The sequence below is a fragment of the Xyrauchen texanus genome, chromosome 18 (genome assembly GCF_025860055.1).
Source record: "Xyrauchen texanus isolate HMW12.3.18 chromosome 18, RBS_HiC_50CHRs, whole genome shotgun sequence".
NCBI lineage: Eukaryota > Metazoa > Chordata > Actinopteri > Cypriniformes > Catostomidae > Xyrauchen > Xyrauchen texanus.
Window position 1 is genome coordinate 2,116,995 of NC_068293.1, and position 25,567 is coordinate 2,142,561.

Below are 25,567 nucleotides of genomic sequence, written 5' to 3' on the forward strand. Positions count from 1 at the left end.
GAAATACAAATAATCAAGAGATTATAGAAATAAAAATAAATTACTGATTCTGTTAGCTGTTAAAGGAATATTCCGGGTTCAATACAAGTTAAGGTCAATCGACAGCATTTGTGGCATAATGTAGATTACCACAAAAATTAATTTCGACTCGTCCCTCCTTTTCTTTAAACGGCGAATGCTTCTATGTAGTAAAAAAAACCTACTACACTTTGAAAATTCCTACACTACATGGTTTAGTGCATGGTGTATATTGTAAGTGCATAGTGTATTTATTTTAAGTAGTGTATTTATTTATTTTAAGTTTAAGGTGTAAACATACTTATACGCAGGTGACAAAACTCTGTGCAATTGGAACGGCACCTTCTGAATGGATCCCCCACACTTTTAGTGTTCGTTTAGTAAATATTTGGACTAATTTGTTGATACTTTCAGGCAGCCTCCAATAAGAATGTGGCACTCAGTTCCAATTAACACATCTGATCACATTTAAACCAACTCTGCATAATTATGCAGATTTCCCCCCAAAATCAGCATGGAAAATGTGAAAACAAGAGCATAGATTCCAACTGGGCCTGTATATAAATTAGTTGTCAGGCTGTTAATCTGAGACCATTTCAAAATGACCTGAGCATCATACTCGCCTTTTCCCTGTGAACTCTGCTTGGCCTTTCTTATTAAAGAAGAACCGGGAGTCGCTGTAACCCCAGCCATTCCACTTCATGATCTCCTGCCTGACAGAGACAGACAGACAGACAGACAGACAGACAGACGAGAGAGAGAGAGAGAGAGAGAGAGAGAGAGAGAGAGAGAGAGAGAGAGACCATTGATCATTTACATGTTTTCACCAACACACTCTCATGGCGAAATCATCAGGATTTGTATGACTTTTCTATATTTGGCTAATTCGTATGATATTGTGCGACTGCACTCGTTTGCATTCCTACAACTTTCACTCAAGCCAATGACATTGCTGCACATCGTTTTCATCTAATACACAACAATTATTTGCTTTGGTCACACACAACAGCTTCCCATCACGTTTACAGACTCTACTGATCAGTTGAGATAAGGGGTTTGGGTAAGGGCATAGTATTAATAAGTATGTCCTCCTGCTTGGAACTCGCGCTTACTTCCATATTAGAAATCGGGGAATTTGTACGTGATGAAGTCGCACGAGTTTATGCAAGAACATACGAAACAGCCAACTCGTAAATTATGTATGACTATTCATGAGATAGGGTCAGGTTTATAGTTTATATGCTGTATTATAGCCAATAGCTAAGTTTATTGAATGATATAAAACCTTTATCACATATGTCTACAAATATACTATTCAAATTATAGTGGCAATTCTAGCACTCTGGGGCAATGAACACTCCTAACTTGACATAATGATAATGGCCACTCTTGACCAAATGACACTGTTAAAAATTGCTATGAAAATTATGAAGGACATTTTGATATAAAGAAAAAGGTTTTTTTTAAATAGTCAACAGCAGTTACCGAAAATATGCTGCTATTTAGACCTATTTACCAACATAAACTGTAGTTTTTTTTCTACAGAACATGCAAATGGTGCTTGGGACAATGTAAGTCTATGGGATTTTTTTTTCAGCTGTTTTATCCCCCCCTTAGGTGACAATCATAAATCTGATTGCTTGGAAAAATAAAAGCACATCTCTCTTCAAATGTAATACTTCTTGATAAGATGTTCTGTTCAATGCTAAAGCTCAAAGTACTCTTCGGTTAGAAGCAAACACTAGGTGTCTTCATACAAATGTTGATTCTGTCCTCAACAGAGAACACTGAATGCGTGCGGCCCGATGTTCTGATGATGAAATTTGCATCACACATACTGTGCATGGAGCAATCAGCAACACAGACATCCAAAGTATAGCCTGGAATTATTTGCACTAATTAGTGGGTCCACAATTAATGCATTCACAGAGAAGTGCAGGAAGTTGTACACAACACAAGTGAACAACATGAGTCGAAGGTAGAAACAACAGCAGTGGATGTTGTGTGAGGAGATTGGGAGATACATCAGCCGCTTATACATACATTGTACATTCACTATGATAATACATCTCTGGTGGATAATCTCTTTGCTCAAAAATAGCGAAACAAAAAACAGGTTAAACTCGTGCGCTCATTGTATATTTCTTGTTCACAGGTGCGAGACGCTAAAGCGAACGCTATGGTTGCAAGGCTATTTGTCAATCATCGTAATTGCTGGAGTAACTCCTGTATTTCTTACACACATGGAACAACATTTAGAAGAATCATTCATGGATTTAAATGCGGTTGTCACTTGTCACTCCCTAAAATTTGTAGTGTGTATGTGGCCAAAAAATATCAGGCTAAATATGGCACTACTCTTAATGATGCTTGCATTAAAGGAATATTCTGGCTTCAATACAAGTTAAGCTCAATCGACAGCATTTGTGGCATTATGATTGCCATAAAAACTGTTTTGACTGGTCACTCATTTATTTAAAAAATAGAAAAATAAAGAAATCCTGGTTACAGTCAATGGAAGTGAATGGGGTCAATCTGTAAATATTAAAATTCTCACTGTTTCATAAGTATAGCCACAAGACATAAACAATATAAGTGTTAACATGTTTTAGTGTGATAAGATCGATAATATTACAGGATTACAAGGCTTACCAGCATCATCCGATATAACTTTACAAAATTGGTCTGCTAGCAATTTTTTCACACTAAAATCAAATATTGCAACCATCTACAGACATGTTGGAGAATCGCCATTGGCTAGTACAGTTTTGTTTAAACTCGCCAGACTTTTGACGACATGCGTTCGTAATGCAACTAAAAACTGAAAAATATATTAAACCAAGAAGGGGGCATCTGCATATATATATATATATATATATATATATATATAGTGTAACAGCTTTCCATTAAGCCGCTGTAGTATTGGTAATAGAAGTGAGCAAGTAATGAACACGTATAAACTCCATGAACACAGATGTAAGATGCAACCTAAGTCTTATATTCGTTGTGCTCTAATTAATAAACATTGCTTCCATTAACTTCTTGTGATGTCTCATTCTTTGTGGTTCAAAGCATAAATCCATACCTTGCAGATACAGCGCACAAACATTGTCCATATTCCATATGTCCTTGAACATCGCTCTTTATCAGTGAAGCATGGTTAAGCACCATTAAACTCAATTCAACACATAATAATCCTATGGGCACGGTCAGCATGGTATCCCACGTAGTACATGGCTTAACACGGTCAAAAAACTGTGTGCTTCCTGTTGTGGAAAATTTAGATTTTACTTTCTTTAAGACATTATGTGGATTTTCTTTCGATTCAATCGTGTTTCTATTTTTTCACCTGGCAGGCACAGAGACACACACAGTAAAACAGATGGTCAAGGAATAGGCCTTTTGAACTCCTCAATATGAGTGCGGGAAAGACTTTTTGTTGAGTTTCACGGGTGTGAAACTCAGTGAAGCTCAACAAAGGACCACTGTCTTCAGGACGAGATAGTGTTTATATGGCCTTTTATGACCTCACAGATGTAAGCATCGTAAAACCCGGGGGGGCTTAGAAGAGCCATTGGTATTTCTAAGACTAGTTAAAATCCGGTTTTAGTGGGATCAGTGGAAAATTACGGAAGAAGGGACTTTGAGGACGGGGGTATAAATAGGCCATGTGTTTTCTGTGTGAGTTAGGGTCTTGTTCCTATTGCGAGGTAGCTGTCGCGATACTTTTGTGAACAAACCTCTTTTAAAAGAATAAACTATCTTTTAAAATATAATTTGGATCTTGATGTCTCTTATCTTGTTATGCATATTTGTTTAATTATTAATTTTGCCACAACATTCCCTACTACCAATACACCGGTTGTCTAATTACCCATGTGCTCCTAATATACAAATGTCAGAGCTCCCCCAATGAACAAATATGTAATTGCATTAAAATGGCTCCTACACACGGCCCCATAATTGCTTATGGCAGGAAGACATAACAATTACAGAAAACATACATAAAGGAGCCATAACAATTAAAGCAACATATACAGACATTTCATCATAAATTCATGACATTATTAAACTTGTAATCACAGAACCATTGTCACCTCAATCATTTAACTCCAATAAAAGACAAAGCTTTCTAACAGGTCGTTCCAGAACACTACCTTTGGTTTTAATCTTTACAGTACGTACTAGACCTTTATCATCTGGAAAAGTTTCCAGTACTCTACCAAGTGGCCATGATCCATGAGGTGCAGTAGGATCCAGTACAAGAACAATGTCACCAGGAACAAAACTTTGTCGTTCCTTTGTCCACTTTTGACGTTTTTGTAACAGAGGTAGATACTCCCATATCCATCGTTTCCAGAAAAGATCGGCTAAATATTGAACTTGCCTCCATCTTCTTTTTACATACAGATCAGTCTTTTCAAAAAGTCCAGGTGGTAAAGCAGGCTTGCCTTGCATAAGAAGAAGATGATTAGGGGTGAGGGCCTCAAGATCATTGGAATCACTGGAAAGCTTGGTAATCGGACGATCATTTAAAATGGACTCTACTTCACACAGAATAGTATGGAATGATTCATCATCCACGCAAAGTTGGAGAAGTACAGAACAAAGAATATTTCTCACCATGCGAATGATGCGCTCCCACGCACCTCCATAATGGGAGCCAGCTGGTGGATTAAAGCTCCACTGAACCCCTACTTGAAGTAACTCCTTTTCAATTTGATTGTTATTCCACACAGAAAAAGCCTCTTTCAACTCTCTGTTGGCACCAATGAAATTTGTTCCATTGTCAGACCTAATGTGAGCTACTTGACCACTTCGAGCAACAAATCTCCTTAAAGCATTTATACATCCATCAGTATCCAAGGAGTAAGCTACTTCCAAATGCACTGCTCTGGATGCCATACAAGTGAAGATTACTCCGTATCGCTTCACATTACTACGTCCTCGTCTAACTCGATAGGACCAAAATAATCCACTCCAGTGTTTGTAAAGGGTGGAAGATCAGGAGTAATTAGTTCAAGGGAAGGTCTGACATCTTTTGCTCACCTGTCTTCCCTCTATAACGCCTACATACAACACATTTGGAAATTACTTTTCTTGCAGCAGCATTAGCATTGGTAATCTAGTATGTTTGTCTTAACTTGGATAACATATGACTCCTACCACAATGGCCCAATTGTCCATGAATGTGACGAAGTAGAAGATGTGAAATGTGCTGATTCTTAGACAATATGATGGGGTGCTTGGATTCAATAGGCATAGCTGCCTTCCTGAGTCTTCCTCCTACCCTTATGAGTTCATTGTCCAATACAGGGTCCAGTCTATATAGACTGCTATTCATCTTGACTCCATTAGAACCACTCTTCAGTTGTTCAATTTCATCTTGAAATTGTTGTTGTTGACTGAAGTGAACAATCGCCATTTCAGCTTCAAAGAGATCCTCCAGTGACAAAGATTGTCCACCTTGAGTTGCTTTAAACAAATTTATTTGCACATCTACGGCAGATTTAGTAACATTGCAATCTCTTTCCAATGCCAGTAGTTCCTTTCTTTTGAGACGTAGCCTATTTAGCACTTTTCTCAATTTGAGAATCCAAGAAACCGCCACTTTCAGTCTTTTCCACTCTGAGAAGTAGGTGATAAAGTAATTGGTGGAATTTGATGTACCTTGCAGAATAAAAACATTTAACTTATGCTCTCCTTTGATCTCAGGATCATCCTCCTGAATGTTGTGTTCTTCTGTTGGAAGTGGTTGATAATCTTCTGATGTCCAAAGGAAACTTGGACCTTCAATCCATCTTTTGCTTTGCCCAAATGTTTTAATCTGCATTCCACGTGAAGCATCATCTGCAGGGTTTTCCTTAGTGGAAACATATCTCCATTGCTGTGGTTGTGTCCTTTCTCTTATGTAAGAGACCCTATTTGCAACAAAAGTCTGAAAGCGCTTGTCCTCATTGTTGATGTACTTAAGCACAGTCTGGCTGTCAGTCCAAAAAGTTGAATTCTCCAATTGAAGTCTTAACTCCTTCCTCAGCATTTGGTCCACTTTAGCAGCGAGTACAGCTGCTATTAGTTCCAGACGAGGAATGGTTATCGGTTTAAGAGGCACTACTCTGGCCTTACGGAGTAGAAATGTCACATGCACTTTGTCCTCACTGTTGATCAGCTTGAGATAAGTAACCATGCCATATCCTCTTTCACAGGCATCTGAAAAATGATGTAAACAGGCATGAATGATTTGTCCAAAATCTATGGGTTTTAGACATCGGTCCACTCGGAACTCTGACAACTTATCCAAATCAGAAATCCAACTATTCCACTGTGTTTGAAATATTGGGGGTATATTCTCATCCCAACTCAGATTCTGTCTACACATCTCCTGCAGGAGTAACTTGGCAGGTAGCATAATAGGAGCGAGAAATCCCATAGGATCATACACAGAACAGACAGTTGACAATATTCCTCTCCTTGTACATTGTTGGGTTTTCAACTGCATCCTAAATTGAAACTTATCAACCTCTGTACACCACTGAAGACCCAAAGTTCTTTCCACAGGTAACTTATCCCGAGCTAAATCCAAACACTGGATTTCTTTGCTTCTGGATTCCTCTGGAACTGATTGCAATACCTTGCGACTGTTACTGATCCACTTGATCAAACAAAACCACCCTTTTGACAAAGAGCAGTAAGATCCTGTACCATGATGACAGCTACCTCCTCTGAAGAGACACTCTTCAAACAATCATCCACATAGAAACTTTCAAAGACGGTTTTGATCACTTCTGTTGAAAAGAGTGGTTGATTGTCCGTTGCAGTTTGTTTTAATGCATAACAGGCACAACTAGGAGAGGATACAGCTCCGAACAGATGAACTGTCATTCGGTAAGTAGAAACTTCCTGTTTCAAGTCTCCATCAGACCACCATAGAAACCGAAGAAAGTCAACATCCTCTTTAGACACCTTAACCTGATGAAAAATAGCTTGAATGTCAGCCATCAAGGCTATGGGCTCCTGCCTGAATCGTATCAGAACTCCCAGAAGTGAATTTGTAAGGTTGGGACCTTGCAACAGTTGTTTGTTGACTGATGTATCCTTAAATGTTGCTCCACAATCAAATACAACTCTCAATGTTCCCTTTTTTGGATGGAACACTCCATAATGAGGAACGTACCAAACCTTACCATCATCACGATTTAACTGTTCTTCTGGCACCTTCTCAGCATAACCTTTCTCAAGAACATCAGAGAGGAAACTTGTATATTTCTCATGAAACAGTTTGTTTCTTTCAAATTTCTTTTTCAAACCATTGCACCTTTGCTTGGCGACACACAAGTTGTTAGGCAATACCACATCATTAGTTCGAAATGGTAACTTAAGATTGTAATGTCCATCCTGTACCTTAACTGACTTGTCCATTATCTCCATAAACTTCAGATCCTCTCTGGACATCTCTTTCTCATCCACCATGTTTTCATTGAAGTCGCAATTATACTGATGTTGAAGCAATTCCTCGAGCCTTCCAATAGAAATCCTGTTGACAGTAACAAAAGGTGTGCCAGTATCATTCCTGCAGTCACTGCTCCTCTCTGAAAGTCCATTAACAACCCACCCCAGTAGGGTTCTAATGGCATAGGGTCCATTACCATAGCCATTTATTACCTCCCATGGCTCCATCACTTGGTACGCATTGGCTCCAATGAGTAAATCAACATTAGCCTCAATGTGTGTAAGTTTCACTCTATCCAGGTATGGTCATTTGGATATTTCCTCCTGCGTTACAATGTTATCGGAGTTGACAGGCATTTTCTTCTGAGTATATACTTCCGGAAGGGAAAATAAATTATCGTTGTTGATTCCACTTATCTCCAAACCAGTTACCACATTACAAGATACAGACTGCTGTTGTCCCATAGTGCGCAGAAAAATGTTAACCCTTTTACCTCTGATGTTCAGTTCATCCATTAGCTGCTTGGAGCAAAATGTAGCTGAACTCCCAGAATCCAGAAAAGCATACGTTTGAATTATTTTGTCTCCTTTGGCTGATTTTACTTGCACTGGAATGATTGACAGAAAACATTTTTCATTACCGGCCCCTATATGTCCACAAGTTTGTGCAGACACTAGGCTACTCTTTTGCCTCTTGTCCTCCATAACTGGCTTGCGATGTATGTACAACACTGAAGGATGTGTCTGATTACATACTTCACAGACAAGGCGGTCGTCACATTCCCTACTTATATGTCCAGACTTTAAACAGCTGAAACAAACTCCTGTTTCTTTTAAAAAGTCAAGCTTCTCTTGTTGTGACTTTTATTTATTTATTCTCGATTGTGATGTTACATATCCCCTTGGAAATGAATTAACATTTGTAACATTTGTAGCAAAACTGTTTCCCTTGAATGTCCTGTTAACTGCAATTGGTTGCTTATCCTGAATGCATCCAAACACAGGATCTGATGCCATCTTTGCCTGTCGTTCGATGAAGTCTACAATGTGTGAGAATTTTGCTCTACCTTGATTCAACTCCATTATCTCACAAGCTCTTTCTCTCCAACTTTCTCTCAATTTGAAAGTCAGCTTCATTACCACAGTTCTCATATTACTTGGCATGTTTAGTTCTTGCATATAAGAGATATTATCAATGATGTTACAACATGCACGCAAAAAGAATATGCATGAAGACCTTGTGCATCCTCAGTCCTTAATGATGGCCAACTTAAAGCCTTTTCCATGTATGCAGCTGCAGTCTGGAATTCATCACCAAATTGCTCATTCAGAAGTTTCTTGGCTACTAAATAACTTACTTCTGGATCAAGATGTTGACAACTTTGAACCAGTACTCGGGGTTGTCCTGTCGTGAATTGCTCCAGAAAATACAAGCAGTCCCTTTTATTGCGTGTCTTTTCTTCAACACTGTGCTCAAAGGCTCTAATGAATGGCACATACTGAAGTGGATTACCATCAAAGACTGGAATCTCTCTTTTGGGAAGCGTTTGAGGTTGAACTTGATGTACCAGATATGTTGTTAATTACTCCTGCCTTTTCAGAATCTCATACAGGGGTTCACCTTGAGATGGAAGATAGTTCACAGCTTGAGATATTGCCATATTGCCTCTGGAAAGTTGAGCAAATGAATGTGAGTCTTGTTGTTGGCAAGTACTGCTTTCTTGAATATTCAACACTCTTTTAGGCTGCATTAATGTTGATCGGTTTGTGATGTTACAGGAAGCACCAGCTGATTGTGTTGGAACGCTGCTGATAAATCTAGCTGTATCCATTGGTATTTCACTCATTGGCACATATTCAGTAACTTGTGGATTTAACACCTTTGGTCTTGTGGAATGAAAAACTTCATTTCCTGTCACATCCCTTGAAATCTGAGCTTTTGTTGATATTTTTCCTTTAGAATGTGAACTGCCAGTACGTGAACCTTTTCTATGACTGTCAATCATCCCCAAAACAGCAATTCTTGCAGTGGATGCTGCAATTTCAGCATCTAATTCCACTTGTTCCATTTTTTTCCTCAATTCCTCCTGCTGTGTTTCAATTGCATGTTTCGTTTTTAATGCAATGGCACGTGCCACAAGTGCAGCTCTCTCTGCCTCTGCCTGTATGCGTGCTTTTTTGGACTCAAGATGGCGCCGAGTATGGCTGCTGCGCTATGCAGCTCCGCTACAACACTGCGGTTTATTGTTTGTTTTGTTTACAGTTCTTTGTTTTTTGTCTTGGATGTTGTCTGCCTTATTGTTTACTTACAGACAAACGCTTTTGGACATTAGTTCTACAATCACACATCGAAAACCGGACTTCAAATTCCTTAATGCCGACCCGCTGTTTACAAACACGCCGGCGGAGCCCTTTGTCTGTGCTGCTCGGCCGCTGAAACGCAGAAGGAAAAGAGGAAAACGAGCCGGCGTTCTCATCAGAGTAAGACGCCGTGCAAATCGACCCCGCTACCCAGTATACTACTGGCAAATGTTCAGTCTCTGGACAACAAACTCTGCGAGCTGAGAGCGCGGATCTCTTTCCAACGAGAGACGAGGGACTGCTGCGTTATGTGCCTTACAGAAACCTGGCTGTCTCACGGAGATTCCAGACTCGCCATCGAAATCACGGGCTTTTCCGTGCACCGAGCGGACAGAGCTGAAAGACCTCTCTGGTAAAAGCAGAGGTGGTGGTGTATGTTTTATGATCAACAAATCATGGTGTGATCAGAGGAACGTACATTTCATCAAGTCTTTTGCTCTCCTGATCTGGAATATCTCATGCTTCTGTGTCGACCATTCTGGCTGCCGAGGGAATTCACAGCGGTTATCATCACAGCTGTGTACATCCCCCGCAGTTTCGACACAGACCGGGCACTCAGGGAACTGTATGGGTGTATAAGTGAGCAGGAAACCGCAAGCACCCTGAGGCTGCGCTCATTGTTGCCGGGACTTTAACAAAGCCAACTTCAAAGCAATCGCCCCAAAATACCACCAACACATAAAGTTCAACACACGAGGGGACCGGGTTTTGGATCATTGTTACTCTCCCTTCCGGAAGGCTACAAATCCCTCCCCGACCCCATTTGGCAATCGGACCATTCTTCCGTTCTGCTTCTGCCCGCTTACAGGCAGAAACTGAAACAGGAAGCACCCACCCTCAGAACGATCCAGTGCTGGTCGGACCAATCAGACTCTGCGCTACAAGACTGTTTTGATCACGCTGACTGGGAGATGTTCCGTCCGCTTCTGATGACGACTATCGAGGTTTACGCTGACAGCGTAACGCGTTTCATCAGGAAGTGCGTAGAGGACGTTGTTCCACCAAAACTATACGGATATACCCCAACCAGAAACCATGGGTTAACGGCGATGTTCAGCGGCACTCACTGCGCGGACCTCCGCTTTAATTCTCCTAACACGGAGGAGCGTGAACAAGCCAGTTATGCCCTCCGTAACACTATCAGTGCAGCTAAACGCCAGTACAGGCACAAGCTTGAAGGCCAGTTCAACACCACTGACTCTAGAAGTATGTGGCAGGAATTAACACAATCACGGACTACAAGCGGAATAAAGTCTCCGCCATGAACACCGCTGCATCTCTCCCGGACCTAACTTAATACATTTTATGCTCGCTTTGAGGACAGTAACACCGCCCTCGCGGAGAGAGCACTCGCTGCTGACGCTACAGAGGTTGATTCACTCTCCGCCTCTGTTGTGGATGTAACCCGATCATTCCGACGGGTGAACATCCGTGAAGCCGCGGGTCCAGACGGCATTCCGGGCCGCGCCATCAGAGCGCGCGCGAATCAACTGGCTGGTGTTTTTACGGACATTTTCAATCTGTCCCTCTCCCTGTCTGTAGTCCCCACATGCTTCAAAACATCAACCATTGTGCCTGTACCGAAGCAAGCTATAATCACATGCTTAAATGACTGGCGCCCTGTTGCTCTGACCCCCATCATCAGCAAATGCTTCGAGAGGTTAATCAGAGATCACATCTGCTCTGTTCTGCCCCCTCTTTGGACCCATTGCAGTTTGCCTACCGCAACAACCGCTCCACTGATGATGCCATTGCATCTACAATACACACTGCTCTCTCCCACCTGGAAAAAGGAACACATATGTGAGAATGCTGTTTGTAGACTACAGCTCAGCATTCAACACCATAGTGCCCTCCAAGCTTGATGAGAAACTCCGGGCTCTGGGCTTAAACAGCTCGCTGTGCAGCTGGATCCTGGATTTCCTGTCAGGCAGACGCCAGGTGGTTAGAATGGGCAGCAACACCTCCTCATCACTGACCCTCAACACTGGAGCCCCGCAGGGCTGTGTTCTCAGCCCACTCCTGTATTCCCTGTACACACATGACTGTGTGGCAACACATAGCTCCAATGCCATCATTAAGTTTGCTGACGATACGACGGTGGTAGGTCTGATCACTGACAATGATGAAAGAGCCTACAGAGAGGAGGTGCACACTCTGACACGCTGGTGTCAGGAGCACAACCTCTCCCTCAACGCCAGTAAAACCAAGGAGCTTGTTGTGGACTTCAGGAAGAAAGACGGAGAACACAGCCCCATCACCATCAATGGAGCACCGGTGGAGAGAGTCAGCAGCTTCAAGTTCCTCGGTGTCCACATTACTGAGGAACTCACATGGTCCGGCCCACACTGAGGCCGTTGTGAAGAAGGCTCACCAGCCTCTTCTTCCTGAGACGGCTGAGGAAGTTTGGAATGAACCACCACATCCTCACACGGTTCTACACCAGCACTGTAGAGAGCATCCTGACTGGCTGCATCACCGCCTGGTACGGCAATAGCACCGCAGTACAACTGCAAAGCCCTGCAAAGGGTGGTGCGAACTGCCAGGAACATCATCGGAGGTGAGCTTCCTCCCTCCAGGACATATACACCAGGCGGTGTGTGAAAAAGCTCGGAGGATCATCAGAGACTCCAGTCACCCAAGTCATGGGCTGTTCTCACTGCTACCATCAGGCAGGCGGTATCGCAGCATCAGGACCCGCACCAGCCGACTACATGATAGCTTTTTCCCCAAGCAATCAGACTGTTGAACTCTTGATCTATCAGGATCAATAATTAGCACTGCACTTTATTAATCTATAATCTCACACTGGACTGTCAACATATTCTCCTCAATACAACTGCTATATATATATATATACACATATATATTTCATATACTCCCACTTATTGTATTGTATTGTATATTCTGTTCTATATTCTGCATTGTATATAATTATTGTGTTGTGTAAGTATGTGTACATCTGATTTGTAAATTGTTTTGTGTAAGTATGTGTACATTTGATATGTAAATTGTTTTGTGTAAGTATGTTGTTTATTGTAATTGGTATATGTCTCGTCACTGTCATGACTGCTATGTTGCTCGGAACTGCACACAAGAATTTCACCTACTGTTGCACTTGTGTACATGGTAGTGTGACAATAAAGTGATTTGATTTTGATTTTGATGAAGTGGAAGAACTTCGGCTGCTTGAACTACAGTTACTAAATGCAGTGGTAACCTTTGATATATTTGAAACACTGTCCTCAGGAACTATATCATCATTAACATTTACATCAACCCCTTCAGATGTTAAAGGTGTAGACAGCCATACATTCAGATGTTCAGTAAACTCATTAATTGAAATCAGTTTTGCCTTGAACCATATATCATGTTTCTCAATTTCATTATCAGGCAACACAGTCAACAATGAATCATGCGTTTCCTTGGCCCCTAAACACAAATCATTGAAGTTTTCATACATGTTTCGTACTTCACTCATTTTCTTTGTTACCTTGCATCAACCTTTTTATAGTCTCAATCATTTTGTGTGCTTTGTTCAGCTTTGCCTTTCTCAATTTTTGTAATGAATCAAGTTTTTCCACAAAAGCCTTTGCTGAGAGTTTAATTGTCCTTTTTTGCATTTCAGGCTCATTTTCATTACAAAGTTGTTGTTTTGTCACAGCGGATTCTTCCGCGGCCAAACACTACTCTTCCATATTACACACAGTACTCAAAACCCATGCAGTACAAAGAATAAATGTGTAACTTTTGGCAACCAATGCATTGGATTTATGCATAATTTTGTGTGCACACAGAGTCAATGGCCATTAAATATTTGTTGTTACAACAATACCTTTTTTATCCGCTGCCGAATCAAGCTTTTTCCCAGCAACAAGTAATCCAACAGGAACAGCAAATCCAGTACGAATCCAACCGGAACAGAGAAGCAAATCCACTACGAATCCAACTGGAACAGTGAATCACATTTCCACGATGAAATCCGATATCCATAAAGTGAATCCTTGACGTGCTGAAGAACTCATGCTCAATAAAGCCTCCTCTCTGAAGTGGCATCCACATGGACTGTGAGCATAAGCTGCACAGTCCATTGGAAGCAAGTTTATTAAATATGCTCAACTGCTTAGTGAAACAGAGTTTTTTGACTTAATGTAACAGCTTTCCGTTAAGCCGCTGTAGTATTGGTAATAGAAGTGAGCAAGTAATGAACACGTATAAACTCCATGAACACAGATGTAAAATGCAACCTAAGTCTTTTATTCGTTGTGCTCTAATTAATAAACATTGCTTCCATTAACTTCTTGTGATGTCTCATCCTTTGTGGTTCAAAGCATAAATCCATACCTTGCAGATACAGCCCACAAACATTGTCCATATTCCATATGTCCTTGAACATCGCTCTTTATCAGTGAAGCATGGTTAAGCACCATTAAACTCAATTCAACACATAATAATCCTATGGGCACGGTCAGCATGGTATACCACGTAGTACATGGCTTAACACGGTCAAAAAACTGTGTGCTTCCCTACTACCAATACACCTGTTGTCTAATTACCCATGTGCTCCTAATATACAAATGTCAGAGCTCCCCCAATGGACAAATATGTAATTGCATTAAAATGGCTCCTACATATATAGAGAGAGAGAGAGAGAGAGAAAGAGAGAGAGAGAGAGAGAGAGATTGTACATTTTATTTTATATTTCACTTTTAATCACATTTTAGCTTTTTTTTATATAACAAATGTCACATTATTTCAATTCATATAATGTCACAAAATTACATTTTATCTAATAATGATACAAGCCGTTGCCTCAATTTGACATTTCAAACACATTTTTTTTTTAATCTTCACAAGGTTGGAACCTAATATTCATATTAGATGCAGCATAAGCCTATTTGTTAAATTCATTTATATTTACAGTGTTTACTGAAGTTAAAATATCTCATAATGTATGATTGTACATTTATGTATTTACACATTTATAACACTTACTAAATTACTCAATTGTGTTGAATGTTTTTATATGCACTTGTTTGATTTAAATTGAGTTTACCTTGATATGAATTACAAGCGTTAAATTGGTACTGTCTCTTTAAGAGATCCTGCAGCTCCGCGAGCAAGTGTTCATGGTTGAATCATACATGAATGAGAGAAGTTGCAGTTGTTTTTACCCCATTCGTGCAATGTGTTACAAGAATTAATGTTTATTTTTTACTGACAATAAATAACCAAAGGGATATTAAAAGAGACATGAAATGAAAATGGGGTGTGTGGATCTCGTTTTTGGTACACTTAATGAGCCAAAAAACAAAAACGTTTTTGTGCATAGTAAGTATTGACTTGCTTGTACAAATATTTACTGTACAAGTTTTCAAATTTAAATCTACAAGCTCTTGAGTTTTGCAACACTTTTACATTCCAACAGCCATTCAACAGAACAGGCGTGTTACTGGTCTGTAGCCATGCTGTAAAATGGAGCATGTTGTGAAAACAGTCTGTGGACAAATGCAGCCAATTGAGCTCGATTGCACATTCACGAGACACAACACGCTGTAAAAGACAAGGCTGAATCCAGCTTCTTATTCAGTAAAAGGTGTGCAAAGCACTTTGCCACTACACATCTCAATCATGCAAGTGTCTCACTGTAACCCAAATCTTTGCATCTTCAAAGCAAGGGACAAGTCTAATTGATTTCCTATGGTAATCAACATTATCCCACAAATGCTGTTTGATTGAACTTAACTTGTATTGAGTCCAGAGTTTTCCTTTAACAATCGGCACATGCTCATTACTGCAGGATTGTTAATGCAGCTGTGATCTCTTGAGCAGTTCGCCTGCTGTGGAGACAGCTACAAACACACACCATAAGTGTGCAGAGACACATGAGTGTGTGTGATCCGAGGCTGGAATGCTGGTCTGCTGCTGTTCTTCTGAGAAACAGAGGCACTCAAACCCTGACAACATCCCATTAAACGCATGGGAAACACAGACAATCGTGAAGACTTCTCCACAGCAAACGAAAAAGCAGATACAATTGTGATCACCTCAGAACTGACAAGAAAGACAGAGAGAAACAAAGAAAGATGTTATCTGACTATCTAACTGTCGATCCACCGCAGCGAGTTGGTGCATGTGTCACCAGATCAGTCTGTTAATAGATAGTACCCTCAAATATTCTCTCACTTGCTTAAAGGAATAATTCACCAAACCCATATGAATGTATTTCTTCAGTGGAACACAAAAGGTGAATTTTTGAAGAACATCCCAGCCACTTTTGTTCATTAAAATGAAAGTGATTGAAAACTAGAGCTGTCGAGTTTAAGAATGACAAAAAAGTATCATAAAAGTGACCCATATGTCTTATGCACTATATTCAAAGTCTTGAGAAAGCTTGTTTTTTTTTTTAAGCAAAAATTTAATTTAAGTAGTTATTCACTTATAATCTTTCCTTCCAGTGAGCAACTGGATCATTGAGTCAGTGAGCTGAACCAAAGAACCATATCAGTCTTATTGTCACAAATTGGATGTACGAGGGCAAATGTCCAGACTCTCAGTGAATAAAGACTTGTTTATAATCAATATTTTGGTTTTTCGTCACACAAAAGCTACTGCATGGCTTCAGACGAATTGGAATATAACGCATGACTGGCGTGGATACTTTTATTGTGCTTTTTTTTTGTAATTTTTGAGCTTAAAGTCCCCAGCACACTCACCGCGAAGTGCTTTCTTCTTCGCTTAGAGCGAAAAGAAGTTCGAAACAGCAGAGCAATAACATATTGTTTGTGAACATATAAACACCAGCCCCACTGCTGAGGGAGGTGTTTAGAGGAACATTTCAATACAAGGACTCTCAAGACTACATGCAAAACAAACTAATGTGCCATTAAAATGTGTTATCAAAGACTTCATGCCTCATTCTATGAATATAATTCACATGAGATCAGTAAAAGAAGCTTTTTCAACCTCTCGATGATGATATAAAGTAATAGATGCAGTAGACAATGTGTAATTTGTCATGTTTACATTCTGAAATCATGGCGCTAATGAGCTAACACGCTACACATCATGGCCATAATATGTGCCGTTTACACTGTCATTGTATTTTATATTACTGCAAAGATTATATGTATGTTTACCACATTCATGCACCATGTCATTTTTTGTAACTACAGGTCACTTCAAGGAATACCATGTTACAACTATGGTATATGTTAAAAAATAAAAAAAACTATACTCAATAACTACATAAATAATAAAATATTTTTAACGCTAGATGGCAGCACAGTATCATCTTTAATGAAGGAAGTTCGCACGTCTTCCCTCTTAGCAAATACAAAATCAGGCCACCTCGGCCCTCATCCAATCAAAACACAGCTTTACCACACTAAACTTACAACACACAAAATTAAACTTACGGGTTGATCACGAGCTATACAAATAGGCTTATTAATCTATCCGGTGAATTAAAAGAGGGATATGATTGAATGAATTTGATCTGACAGTAGATATAAAACAGCAAGATGTAGCCTATATAATTATAAAAAAAGCCAAAAGAACATACGGACGGCCTCAACGATGCTCCAGCAAGCAGACACGAACTAATATTTCTTTGAATTTAAGAGCATAGTCTGTACTATATGCAACATTATAGTTTTAAACGCAAATAGAACATATTGTATAATGTACACCATAGTAACACGCAATTAAGAGCCTCCGGCCAGTAAACTACAGACAGATAGAAATAAGCAACGAACTAGGGCTGCTCCTTTCCCAACCATAAAAGTGGAGGGTGACTAGGGCTGCCAATCTCCAAAGAGTACAATAAGTATCATAATAGTCCTTATACCGTATGACTTGTATGTATAATCTATTACTTAACTTTATGTGAGGAACAGATCTAAACAACGCATGGCTTCTAGACTGATTATTGACATATTACTGCAGTATGGTTATAAAAAGGTTCCGAGAGGAACATTAGGATTCATGCAAAACCGAAAACAAACGTTATATCTCCATAAAAAAGGAAGAAACATACTCATGTATTTAAGTTATTGTTAACTGAAAATATTTATTTCTGCCCGTGTTTGAATAGATGGCTCCTGAATTGTCATTTTTGGGTGAACTATCGCTTTAAGGGCTGATCTGAGTTTACCATGTGCACTGCTAGGAGTGAGCCAAACCTCTATTACAGCTTTTAAAACATTAGAAAACAAGAACAGAAGACCGCTGAATGTGTTCAGCCGAGTGTGCAGATGTCTCGCCACCGCTCCCTCCTTCTCCGGGTATGAAAGGAGACTTTGTTTAGATGGGAGAAATGCTCTCCAGCGCCCATCATGACATAATAACGCCCGCTGCTCTGCTGCTGCTGCTTTAATTAAATTTTGATTCAACGGATTTTAAGTGCATCGGACAGGTCATTTGTCTGCATGATGATGGTGATGATCACACCGCACACAGGCTGATGCGCGCACTTACTGTACCTTCTCTTCGGCAACGGTGTCAGTCCGCTCGGGGTGGGTCTAGGCGTCTCGGCTTTGCAATCCTGAGCAGCAATGCCCGTGTTTTCAACCTCCGGCCGTTTCTGCAAATGTCCGGCTATTATTCTGAGTCTGTGCTGAGCGCTGCTGCTGTTGTTTGACGCCATGCTGCTTCCGTGTTTGCTGTCAGAGGTCAGCGGCGGCAGGCAGCGCGGCTCATGGAAGGATGTGAGGTAGCGATTACACCCGCGACGCGTCACACGCACCACCTCCCTGCCCGCCCTGCTCTGGAGCTCCACTATGGCGCTTACTCCGTGCCAAAATCAAACATTCGACCGACCGATCGAACGTCTATCCGAACGTCTATCCGAACGTCTTGTACTTTTGAGCGTCTTACCGAGCGGGTTGACCCACGTGACGACCTGACGTGACGTCAACGTCTTGAAAATAGCAGTTTTTTAACCATGCAAGTATCCAAGCTAATGTGTAAAGACTATAAATGGACATTAAAGGCACTAAATACAGATGTTTTACCTAAAATACTCAACCATTTCCTGCATTCTGCTGCACTTCCCTGAATAAGCCTTTGAAAAAAGGTGTTGTAGGCTAGGCCTATTCTAAGTCTTTCTGAGGGATGAACTGAAAAAGATACCACCTGTATATCATGACTTTCTCTGTATTTCATGACTCTAATGTTTCAAACACCAAACTCACCTATTGTAACTGTACATACATACAGTGGTAAGCTTTTTTCTGTCAAACTGATTAATTATATATTGTCTGATATATTGTTTTACAAGTAAGAGTTAAAAGATATAAGAAAAATGATTTTAATTTAAAAGTTTTCAATGCCATATGGGACCATGTTGTCATTAATTGCCCATTCACTTTTCATGGTAAGTTACCATTGGTAACACATTGAGAAAGACGCAGTTAAGATTATTCAATAGACTTTGTTCATGATTTCCTTTTCTTCCTTCTGAAATTGCCTTTGCTGCCTCCGCTGACTCGTGGGCTGAGTTACTGTAACATAACAAGCTGTTGATGGTTTTGGCTAGGCTACTCTGATAGATGAACTCTGATATATACATTTCTTCTGTCAGAGAGAGAGAGAGAGGTCACTGTTTCTAACATGAATTTTCACTGTCTCTCCTGTTCTCATCTTGTAAACATATTATTAAAGTGGTTTGCAGCATGGCATTATAATCGTCCCAAATCCTTGTTAATGTAGGCCTATAAAGACTTCTGAAAGATTGCATATTTTGACATTACAAAGAGTGCTAATAATAGTATGTTAGAAACTAATATATATATAATAGGCTATATAATCATTATAATATATAATAATTATCTTAATCCTAATTTATGTTTCTGTATAAGCAATTTTTTTCACGGTTCTTATTCACGTTGGAGGGGAAAAAAACCCGGCCAATTCCTGAATATTGATTAATCTAAATTAGATAATGTAATTTTCCGAAGCGGGTGTAACGAATAAAACAGGGCGTAAACACAAGCACGAAACTTGTAGACTTGTACATTGATAATAGTATACAATTTATTAATAACATACATTTTATTTATAAATTGGGTGTTCATCAACTGACTGCATGCCGTCGGAGATTCCAGTGTTGACAGCTCCGTAAAATATCCTTGGATGAGCTGTAGTTTTGCTGTAGGCCAAAGCCCGTCTACGGACATTCTCTATAGGCCTATTATAGCTACTGAAAAGTAGGCTAGCTAGCCTACAATACACAAATAACATTTTAAATTACTTCCGTCTATGAACAAATAAAGTAGCCTTGATGTCATAAATACAAAAGCATGATTTTAATACTAATCCCTGCCCTTACCCTTAAACTTAACTTAAAAATGCATTTATATCACATCCATAGAGATTGCAGCTCTTTATTGGAAACAATTGAAATGAAACGACTTTTTTATAGATGAAATATAATCTATTTTATTTTTGTTGACAGACATGCAGCGCATGTTCAAACTGTTGTTACTAATCTGCGATTTTTATAATTCTCTGGTAAATGTTTTATTATCAACCATATCTATTTGTCCTTATCAGGCAAAATATTGATGTTATTTTTTACATGCACTTTTACTAAAAAGAAAAACATGCCATTGTAAATCATAGTTGTATTACAAGTAAAACATATCTCCGCTCTAACATATTTTGCTATGCAATCATGTGCAAGCAGACAAAAAAATATTTTTGAATAACTGTTATATTAAGAGAAATCTGTATCCTTCAAGTAATAGCTTATTTGTAAATTGGTTATTTGATTACGCTATTTGTGGTGATATGGTAAATAGTGAGAAGTTAAGAGAATAAATTTAACTTGCATGTCAACACGAGCGTCTCAGCAGGCTTGTTTTAGCACCATGACACAAATAGCCATCCTAACGTAACAATTTTGATTATTGAACTATAAGAAGAAGAAAAAATGCCATGCAGAAAGAATAGGCCTAGGCTACTTTCAAAAAAAATTTTTTATATTATTCTCGCCAATTTTACAGTTAACGAAGAGAAATGGTCTGATAAGATTATCAATACACAGTACACTTGTCTACGTTGAATTTATCTCTTCCTTTTAATCTTTAGGCCAAAGGTGTTTAAGTTTACGGCCCGTCTTTGCGTGGAATATAGGCAGCTTTCACGACTAATTGTAAAGACCTCTTGCACGCCCATTACTCCAGTTGCGGACCAATGCGGGGGGAGGTCTGTCTCCTGCTGCGTTAATTTCGTTGAATCTGCACCTATTCCGCTCACTAACTAGCCTACATTGGATTTTTTTTTAAAGACTCAGCAGGGCGGAGTTTCTCAGTCTTTTCTATTTCTCAGTCTCATTGGCTAATTCTATTATACATCTTATTCGAATTATTCCTCTTCCACATTTATTTATTGTTATTTATTATATTTCAGTTAACAATCATATAACCATAAGTTGTAATTGATTTAAACTATATACAATTCTTATTATTACTCCTGAAATTAAGTCAGGGTTACATTACACTCTTAAGGGTATCATAAAGTAGACATGTAGGCCGGCTTTGCATTTGATATGTCAATTTGTCTGATATAAATGGTCAGGATATTTTATGTAGCCTACTTTATATGATTCATTGTCTATGATTTTTATATTTAGGCAAAGCAGATGGGATACTGATTGCAGTTTTCGCTGCATTTGAATATGGTAGAGCGTATTTCTATTAAATAAGACATCCGAAATTAGATCTATTCCTAAACCTTCCGATTTAATGGGAGATATATAAAAATTATGTATAATATCGTGCTTTTCCGAAATAGCCGTTAAAGCATGCCAGATTTGTCAATAATATTTAGCCTCTGCTATATTTAACTTTAATAATAGCCTACACCGCACATAACTTTCTAAGCCATCAGCCATTGCACTAATCAAATGTGGACTAGTTAGAGGACACAATAGAAGCATAAGAAGTTAAACTAAGGTAAGAAAAACACAAGCGTGTTACAACGTGTCTTCACACGTAAACAACACATTGGGATGACGATCGGTTACTCGCACTTCCGACCGGTCAGCCATAGGAACGCGTTAACAACACGTCAGCACATGTAGGAACGTGTTACATATGATTTTATGAAAATGATCAATAATTTCGTTTTGGCTCATTGTTTATATGTGGCAGACATGAAAATCAACGAACCTTAATTACAAAGTAAAGTATATTCAGCTGACTATGTCTATATGTAATATTAGAACTGTTATACAAATTTTTTAAATAAACCTTTCCACTTTAACATTTATGATGTCTATTTGTGAAAGATTATGATAATTTAGTAATTTTATTAAGACTGAGATTATGCTTGATTAGATTAACTTTTTATTAGTTTGTTATCTGTGTGATAGCCTATGTATAAAAAATAGTATGTATGTTTTTAATATATTAGCCTACAGGTTTCCTGAATTGCTAAAACACATTTCTTGGAAACATCATTAATTTTTTAAAACCTTAAACACAAAACCAAATTTTCAAACTACATTCAGAGAACATCTGACTCTTCTTTCAAAAAAAAAAAAAAAGAAAAAAAAAGACTCAAAACCATTTTATCTGTGCTCAAAATCAAACAGTGCTTTCAGATCATGCACACAAGAGTCAATAAAAAATATATATTTGCATTAGGCTATTATTACAGTCAAACCTGAATACAGAGAAAGCATTTTGTTACACATAACAGAAAAAAATCAATAAATAAAAAATAAACAGCAAATATTTTATCACAGCTTAATCCATCTGGATCTGATCTCATTTCCACCTCTTATTTCAGTCTTCTGACTCAATTATGCTGTGTGGTAATAGCCCTACCAGTTCATTTGTGTATAATTGTGAATTTTAAAATTCAAAACAGAAAATTGTTTGGTCAAAAGTGACCGAAGAGCACCATGACAGTACTGGACTTGTAACATTTGTTGGAAAAGTAAAATATTTTAATTATGCTATATAAAACTTTCAGTAAAAATATTATTACAATAAATTGTACTTAGCTTTTTTTTTAAGTTCTGCAAATATTTTAAACTGTAGATTCACAGGTCACAACAGTTTAAAATATAAATGTGTGTGTGTGTGTATAAATGGATATTCTATATAGGCTAGGTCTATCTGTATTTCCAAATATATAAATATAATATATATTTATGAAAACCTTCTTTTTAAATGAAAGGCTACATTTATTAATTTGGGAGTGCTTTCTTTTATGGACTGTGAGAACATTGTACATTGGGCAATAAAATGAACAATAAAAACTAGTTAAAATGATTATATTGGTCAAATTAAGACTATTGAATGACTGTATATAGGCTAGCCTACAGTATTTCTGCTCTTTGAAAGTAAAACACATAGCCTCACATGCACAGGATTCAGGAGAAATGTTTTAGTGTTGTTTTAGGGGTACAATATTTATATGTATTGCCTTTAATGTCCATTTATAGTCTTTACACATTAGCTTGGATACTTGCATGGTTAAAAAACTGCTATTTTCAAGACGTTGACGTCACGTCAGGTCGTCACGTGGGTCAACCCGCTCGGTAAGACGCTCAAAAGTACAAGACGTTCGGATAGACGTTCGGATAGACGTTCGATCGGTCGGTCGGTCGGTCGAATGTTTGATTTTGGCACGGAGTAAGCGCCATACTCCACTGGTTATAAGATAACATTTCAATGTATTCATAAATCATCCCATTTAAATATCCCTCGCTGTCTTTTAGAATTAAAATGTAAGCCCGTTTTTTGCCACATGAAAACAAGTTTTAAGTCATAATTATAAGATACTTATTCAGTAATGTTTCACATAAAATTCATAATTATGATATGAAGTCACAATTATGAGATAAGTCAAATTTATGGGATAAAAAAAAAGTCAAAATCATGAGATACTACGTATTAATAATTTGGGATTAAAAGTTATGATTTAAAGTCAAAATGATGAGTAAATCATAAGATACAAAGTCTTAATTATAAGACACAAAATCATTGTTATTACACACAACAAAATATTATACAAAATCATAATTATGATTTTTAGATTCAAAGTCATTTTTATGGCATTCAAAATCGAAATTATTCATGATATAAAGAGGCATAATTATGAGATACTAATCTAATAGGTTTATGCATTTTGATTCTGTACAATGACAGAATTTGGTAAGTATGACTCCTGATAGTAAATCCATTTGCACATATTCAGATTTGGCTAGTGATCCAAAATGTCCTAAAAAAATCAACCCTCAAAAAATATTTTAACTTCATCAAAGTATCCTATCCACTGTTCAGATTCCAGCTCTGCACACTGTTCATTCTCTCTCTCTCTCAAAAAAAATAAATAAATACACTTCATGAGGTGCATCCTGAGATGCTTTTGAAATACTATTGAATGAGTTTTAATGGTTGCTGGACACATATTGACACATATTCACAATCCTGTCCAAGTCATCCATTCCAGAATGAAAAAAGAAAAAACTTTTATTACAATTTTAAAGTATTGGAAACAATGTATATTTGTCTACAAAAGTAACTTAAAGCATTTAAAGGGATAGTTCACCCAAACATTAAAATGTTCTCATCATTTATTCACTCTCATACCATCCCAGATGTGTATGCCTTTCTTTCTTATGCAGAACATAAATTAAGATTTTTAGAAGAATATTTCAGCTCTGTTGGTCCATACAATGCAAGTGAATGGTGACCAAAATGTTGATACTCCAAATACACATAAAGGCATCATAAAAGAAATCCATATTAGTATTTAAATCAATATTTTCTGAAGAAACATAATAGGTGGGTTAGAAACAGATTTTATATTTCAGTACTTTTTTGCTTGGAATTCTTCTCCCTGCTCAGTAGGGGGTGATATGCATGAAGAATGTGAATCCCCCAATACACATGAAGAAGAATTTGAACGTGATTAGCTTCTCACGCACACCAATCATATTGCTTCTGAAGACATCGATTTAAACACTGGAGTCTTATGGATTTCTTTTATGTTGCCCTTATGTGATTTTTGGAACTTCAAAATGTTGGCACCCATTCACTTGCGTTGTATGGACTTACATAGCTGAAATATTCCTCTAAAACTCTTTATTTGTGTTCTGCAGAAGAAAGAACATCATACACATCTGGGATGGGATGGGGATGATTAAATAATGAGAGAATTTCCATTTTTGGTTGAACTAGCACTAGATCAAAACAGTATTAATATCAAGAGAAACAAAAAATCATATGTTGTAGTAACGTTCCTAAAAGTTATGTATATTTTGTTCCTGTTTCTATACTTTGCTCTAAATGACAGGTTAAATGGCTTGTAACAACAGAAAACAATCGCCCCTTTTGCAGACTTTTTGTGATCCATATAGAACCTTAGATACAGATAAATGATAATTTCAGCATAAAAGTGTTCTTTATTGGTTCTAACCTGAACTCATTTAATAACACTGTTTTTGTAACACTGAGTGGTTGTAAACTATGACTGAAGATGTTACAGTTACTAATAGTCTAAATTACCTAACGCATTCCTTCAAATGCACAATAAACAGACAAAAGAAAAAGTAAAAGCAGTTCTGCTTACCTTTTCTTTAATACCTCACCAATTTATTGGCAAAAGTCATTTTAAATAAATACATTTTTAAGCTAACAAAATCCACTCTTGATATCTACAGTATGTATCATTATTCAATCACTCAATATTCAGTTTCTGAGCAGTTTAAAGCTTTGTGTGC

At 38.2% G+C, this 25,567-nt stretch overlaps 1 protein-coding gene across 1 annotated transcript in view; it reads right to left on the reverse strand.

Moving 5' to 3' along the window:
* Positions 1-18,543, reverse strand: part of LOC127659342 (alkyldihydroxyacetonephosphate synthase, peroxisomal-like) — a 65,129-nt gene extending 46,586 nt beyond the window's left edge. Inside the window, exons 1-2 of the mRNA XM_052149120.1 lie at positions 18,312-18,543; positions 642-731 (exon numbers count right to left, since the gene is read on the reverse strand). Coding sequence (XP_052005080.1) covers positions 642-731; positions 18,312-18,475 — 254 coding nt within the window. The 5' untranslated portion in view covers positions 18,476-18,543. The remainder of the gene's footprint in view (positions 1-641; positions 732-18,311) is intronic.
* Between the last annotated feature and the right edge of the window lie 7,024 nt (positions 18,544-25,567).